The sequence below is a fragment of the Oncorhynchus tshawytscha genome, linkage group LG26, assembly GCF_018296145.1.
Source record: "Oncorhynchus tshawytscha isolate Ot180627B linkage group LG26, Otsh_v2.0, whole genome shotgun sequence".
NCBI lineage: Eukaryota > Metazoa > Chordata > Actinopteri > Salmoniformes > Salmonidae > Oncorhynchus > Oncorhynchus tshawytscha.
In genome coordinates, this window is record NC_056454.1 from 30,243,619 (window position 1) to 30,249,618 (window position 6,000).

Below are 6,000 nucleotides of genomic sequence, written 5' to 3' on the forward strand. Positions count from 1 at the left end.
ACTTTTAGTTGTCCTAGACTAGACTACCTGGAAAAACTGCTTGCTAGCCCAACTTCCTCACATGGGCAACAATGAACCAGCTAAGTTAGCTAGCTAGCTAGTTAACATGAACCTACTCCATCTAGGCCACATATTGAACTTCAATCGTCTCAAGCCAGTGGCACAATGTTTGAATTGATGATGAGATCAGAATCTACGTTATAATAATTTGCCTGTATCATTGGTCAAATGTATGTGGAAGGCTGGCTTCCTTTGGCATCCATGAACACACTCAACTGCTGAGAATAATAGAACCCGTGGATGGACGAGTACCTTTCTGATTCTATCTGATTCTGCTAACTGTAACTGTTGATTCATTATTATTGGACTGAGATAATGGGAGCATCAATAGGAATAGAGCTCCTGTGGAGAACGAGTGTATTCAGCTACCAGTGGATAGATGGATGAAACAGATAGATAGATCACAATTGAAAGGACAGATAGAACATCCAGGGAGGATACATTGTTTCCATATAGTCAAAAGATGCTACCTTAAACAACAGCTACTTGGATCCTGCTTCTGTTACTAAGACCATGTTCTATGCCTCTGTTTGTTACCAGGGTTACCAGGGATGAAGGGTCAGTACTTGATGTTGGTCTCTGTCTTGTTCTCTGTGTGTCTTGTTTTCAGATGCTGACTAACGGGGATGTAGTGGTAGTGGAGGGGACCAACAGAGAAACACCTGAGAAGGTCAGTTCGCCCCAACATACACCACTATACAGTACCCACACAATACTGTACACACAATACTGTACACCACAGGAGGCTGGTGGCACCTTATTTGGCAGCTCATAGTAATGGCTGGAACAGAATGAATGGAATGGTATCAAACATATCAAACACTTGGTTTTCATATGTGTGATACCATTCCAGCCATTACTATGAGCTGTCCTCCCCTCTCCAGCCTCCTGTGTACACACACACATGCAATCAACATCTCTTGAGTGATTTTATTGACCCAGCCAGCCAGTGTGAGGTGACGTCAGCGTCTGATGACGTCTTCAGAGCAGGGGGGTAGGCTAATACATTAGGGGTATATTGGGAGGGGGAGGAGGTTGTAGTGTGTTACTGTGTATGTCCCTTGTGCCCTGTGAAAGGAGATGCACTGGTGAAGAGAGGAGAAGGGGAAGGAAAGGGGGGTATCCCAAATGGAGTAGCATCAGTAGCACCAGCCACTCTCCTCTCTCTCACAAAAATAACACTACCCCGATGAGTGCACACACATCAGCTCACATTGCATTTGTGTGTCTATAAGGACTAACACTGTGTTGTTTGTGTGTCTGTAGGTAGTGAACGGCTATGCCACCACTCTGTACCGCAGCAGAGACAGGAGGAGTGAAGCAGTCATGAGAGGACCCCTCACATCAGAGAGAGAGGCTCTGCTACTGGGTACAGTACATATACATTTGATGTATACTACAAAGCATATGCATAATATTATCTGGATTGCTACATTTTCGCCTGTAATATTCATCTGACTGGGAGTGTTTTAATGGTTGGTGTTAGACATGTTGGAGGGGAGCCAATTGTTAATGGGTGTGGCCTCCCGGGTGGCACAGCAGTCTTAGGCACTGCATCTCAATGCTAGAGGCGTCACTACAGACCCCCTGGTTCGAATCCAGGCTGTTTCACAACCAGCCGTGATTGGGAGTCCCATAGGGCAGTGTAGGCCATCATTGTATATAAGAATTAGTTCTTAACTGACTTGCTAGTAAAAAAAAGGTTAATTAAGGCAAAAACAAATGGAGGGTCGTTGGTCGGACGTATAATGTAAACGTCTAGTAATCCAAAGGGTGCGCATTCAAATCTCATTCTGGACAACTTCAGCATTTTAGCAAATTAGAACTGCTTACTACCTTTTAGCTACTTTGCAACTATTTAGCACATTAGCTAACCCTTCCCCTCACCTTAACCCTTTAACTTAACTCCTAACCCTAACCTTAACCCCAACCTTAACTCCTAACCTAACAAAAGTATGTGGACAACCCTTCAAATTAGTGGATTTGAGCACAAAGTCAATCTCCATAGACAAACATTGGCAGTAGAATGGCATTACTGAGGAGGTCAGTGACTTTCAATGTGACACCGTCATAGGATGCCACCTTTCCAACAAGTCAGTTCGTCAAGTTTCTGCCCTCCTAGAGCTGCCCCGGCCAGCTATAAGTAATGGTATTGTGAAGTAGAAACATCTAGGAGCAACAACGGCTCAGCCGCGAAGTGGTAGGCCACACAAGCTCACAGAACGGAAACGCTGAAGGGCATAGCACGTAAAAGTAATCTGTCCTCAGTTGCAACACTCACTACCGAGTTTCAAACTGCCTCTGGAAGCAAAATCAGCACAAGAACTGTTCGTCAGGAGCTTCATGAAATAGGTTTCCATAGCCGAGCATCCACACACAAGCCCAAATTTACCAAGCGTCGGCCAGAATGATGTGAGGCTCGCCGCCATTGGACCCTTCACCATCTAGCACTCCGACGGATGAATCTGGATTTGGCGGATGCAAGGAGAATGCTACCTGCCCAAATATATAGTGCCAACTGTAAAGTTTGGTGGATGAGAAATAATGGTCTGGGGCTGTTTCTCATGGTTTGGGCTAGGACCCTTAGTTCCAGTGAATGGAAATCTTAACGCTATAGCATACAATGACATTCTTGATGATTCTGTGCTTCCAACTTTGTGGCAGTCTGTTTCAGCATGACAAAGCCCCGTGCACAAAGTGAGGTCCATACAGAAATGGTTTGTCGAGATCGGTGTGGAAGAAACTGGCCTGTCACTGGCCTGCGAGCCAGGCCTAATTGCCCAACATAGAGCCAGTCACAATGTTCCAACATTTGGGATGAATTGGAACATGATTTAGGAATGAAACCGCATACTTTTGGTCTTGTAGCCGGATTTTGTAAAATATAATAGTTTTGCCTAATGGATGAAGCCCAAGGAAGGGGGCTCTGAACGTAGGCACATGCTGAAAGGCACATGCAAAACGCACGTATGCAGGCGCACACACAAACACACACATGATCTCTCCCAGCTGCACGCGGCAGTGCTATGGTTGTGTTCACACACAGAAACACACTCCATCGCAGGGCGCCGGGGACACTGAGATAGACGAGGATGCCGTCAGCCAGAACAGAAGAAAAGACAAACCGGTTTCAGGCGAGAGGAGAGACTGACTGTAGAACACAAATTGCCTAATTCTCCCGTGGCCCTTCTCTCCGTCTCCCTCTATCCTCCCCCTCTACCTCTCCCTCTTTCCTCCCCCTTTCTCCTCCCCCTCTACCTCCCCTCCATTTCAGCTCCCAGAAATGTAGTTTCATCACAAAAAGGAAGCAGCTTCTATTCTGATTCTGACTGGAGTCATTTTATTTGCCTGCTTTCCTTTTGTTTCTGTTCACTGTCTGAATCTCCTGTAGGCACAAGCACAAAATAGTTCTGTGCCAATTCTCAGATTAGCAGCTGGAAAGCAGAGCTCCTTTTGGTGCTGCAGGGAGGTAAAAACAGCTTGGTGTAAAACAGAGCCAGGAGCCGGTTGGAGCAGAGCAGAGAAGGGGAGAGAAGAGGGGAGCAGAGGAGAGCAAAGAGGAGTAGGCAGAAGCACATTTATCTCTTTTAACACGGCCCACAGAAAGCCAACATGAAGGAGAGGAGAGGCAGAGCTCTCTATCTCCCTGCCAGCCAGCCACCCTGTCTGCTTCCCAGCCTGCCGCAGCAAGTGGGGGCTGGTGGTAGGAGATATAGGAGGACAGGCTCATTGTAATGGCTGGAATATAATACATGGAACGGAGTCAATCATGTGACTACCATATGCTTGATGTCTTTGATACCGTTCCATTTATTATATTCCAGCCATTACAATGAGCCTGTCCTCCAATAGCTCCTCTCACCAGCCTCCTTTGACTGCAGCCAACACTGCTTCTGGGCTTTTCATTTTTCTGTAAGGGATACACACCTTTACACACACACAAACACATATAGATACGCATCCGCATGCGTGGACATACACAACAACACGTCCACAAGACGTATAGACGTGACGCACACACACATGCACACACTAAGACCCCCCACACAAACACACACCCCCCCTCTCCCCCATGCAGTGTGGTGGTTCCGTCTGAGTGGTGGTGGCCGAGGGGAGTAAATTAGTCCTGTCTGTAATGGGCAATGTTCTGTCATATAAATCAGGGGAATAAATATTGGCTCAGGCTTCCCAGGGGACCGCACTATATTCTCTCCCCCTGAGTCGCTGTGTTACCTCTGCAGGACCTCTCACAAGTAATCAACTCAAGTGCTGTTTCTACTCGGACCAGCGTTTTTTATGGCGGCACGGGATGCTTTTATCGCATGGCACGTCGGCAAAATGCAGATTGCAGCTCTGAAGTTTAACAGCATGTTCTTTCTCTTCCCTCTTCCTGTCTCTCTCTCTTCTCTATCTTTCATCTCTCTCAATGTCTCTGCTTCTCTCTCTTCTCTATCTCTCTCAATGTCTCTGCTTCTCTCTCTTCTCTATCTCTCATCTCTCTCAATATCTCTGTTTCTCTCTCTTCTCTATCTCTCTCCATCTCTCATCTCCCTCAATGTCTCTGTTTTTCTCTATCTCTCAATCTATCACTGTGTCTCTGTTTCTTTCTCTATCTCTCAATCGCTCTCTGTTTCTCTGCAGGCATCATATCTACCTTCCTCCATGTCCATCCGTTTGGAGCCAACATCGACTATCTGTGGTCCTACATTCAGAGACTGGACACTACGGTCAGTTTATTGACATGAAATAGTCACTAAAATAGAGAAAGGGAAAAAGCTGGGGGGGAAACTGAAATGAGCATATGAAATCTTATCTAATTGTTACACAAATAGGAAAGACCCGTTAGGTGATGTCACCTGTCTCCGTCCCTCTCCCGTCCAGGTGTCAGCGGGTGAGTTGGAGTCTCTGATGGGTCGTCTGCCCAGTGTCTTCAGACAGGAGCTGAGTGGAGTGGGAGCCACGCTGGAGAAACGCTGGAAGTTCTGTGGCTTCCAGAGCCTCGCCTCCATGTGACACAGGGACACAAACACATCACATGACCCAAGACACACACATGGCCTGACAGACCACGTGTGGTACAGGAACATACACACTTCCTGACCAGCCACAAAGCCTGGTGGACACATGAATAGAAGGCGTGTCAAATCCACAGACTGTGTTTGAACGGTGTGTGTATGTTGTGTATCCATAGACATCCACAGTACATGGTGATGATTCTCATACACAAAACAGACACTGATGGATCTTTCCGAGGTTATATCTTTGAGAAGGATTTGCTGACACGGAGGTAGAGGGATCCACACGGATCTCCACTCGATGCTGTATAACTAGATCCACGGATATCAGCCAAGGAGGTCACAGAGCAGACATTCTCTATGGTAACCTAGTGACCAGACCCCAGCCAACAGAACCTCTCATTGACTGGAGTTGTGTGTGATGCCTATTTCTCTGTTCCCTCTCTTTCTCTGTTCTCTCTCTCTCCCTGGAGCAGTTGTGTAACTAATTTGTCAACAGCTGACTCCCACTAGGCTGGGAGGGATCCAGGAATATCGGATGGCTGCAATCGAAATATGGATGGGAATGGGGAAAATTTGAGAATTGGGTTACTGATTTATAACTGTAACCCTTGTTACCCCTCACGTCCAGTGTGTTGTGGGGCTTTTTGCTGTAAAACTATTAGCCAGCCTCTCTCTCTCTGTCTGTCTGTCTGTGACCCAGAACTGACTTTAGTAGCCTACTGATGACTGGTACTGATACTGCTGGGTTGGGTTGGGACTGTACTGTAGGTCTCCACCTCTGGATGTCTCTCTTTGCTCTGGCCTTCTGTGTCCAGTGTGTGCTGTGCGTTCTGCCACTGTTTAATTGGTATCTACTCATTTAAATTATTATGTTTTCTAATGTAATAAAAGGTTTTTATCCAAACATCTTCTGTTCAATCTA

At 46.5% G+C, this 6,000-nt stretch overlaps 1 protein-coding gene across 1 annotated transcript in view; it reads left to right on the forward strand.

The window, feature by feature from the left end:
• Nucleotides 1-6,000, forward strand: part of enox1 (ecto-NOX disulfide-thiol exchanger 1) — an 84,785-nt gene extending 78,785 nt beyond the window's left edge. The window contains exons 12-15 of the mRNA XM_024389539.2: nt 671-730; nt 1,327-1,429; nt 4,702-4,787; nt 4,942-6,000. Coding sequence (XP_024245307.2) covers nt 671-730; nt 1,327-1,429; nt 4,702-4,787; nt 4,942-5,073 — 381 coding nt within the window. The 3' untranslated portion in view covers nt 5,074-6,000. The remainder of the gene's footprint in view (nt 1-670; nt 731-1,326; nt 1,430-4,701; nt 4,788-4,941) is intronic.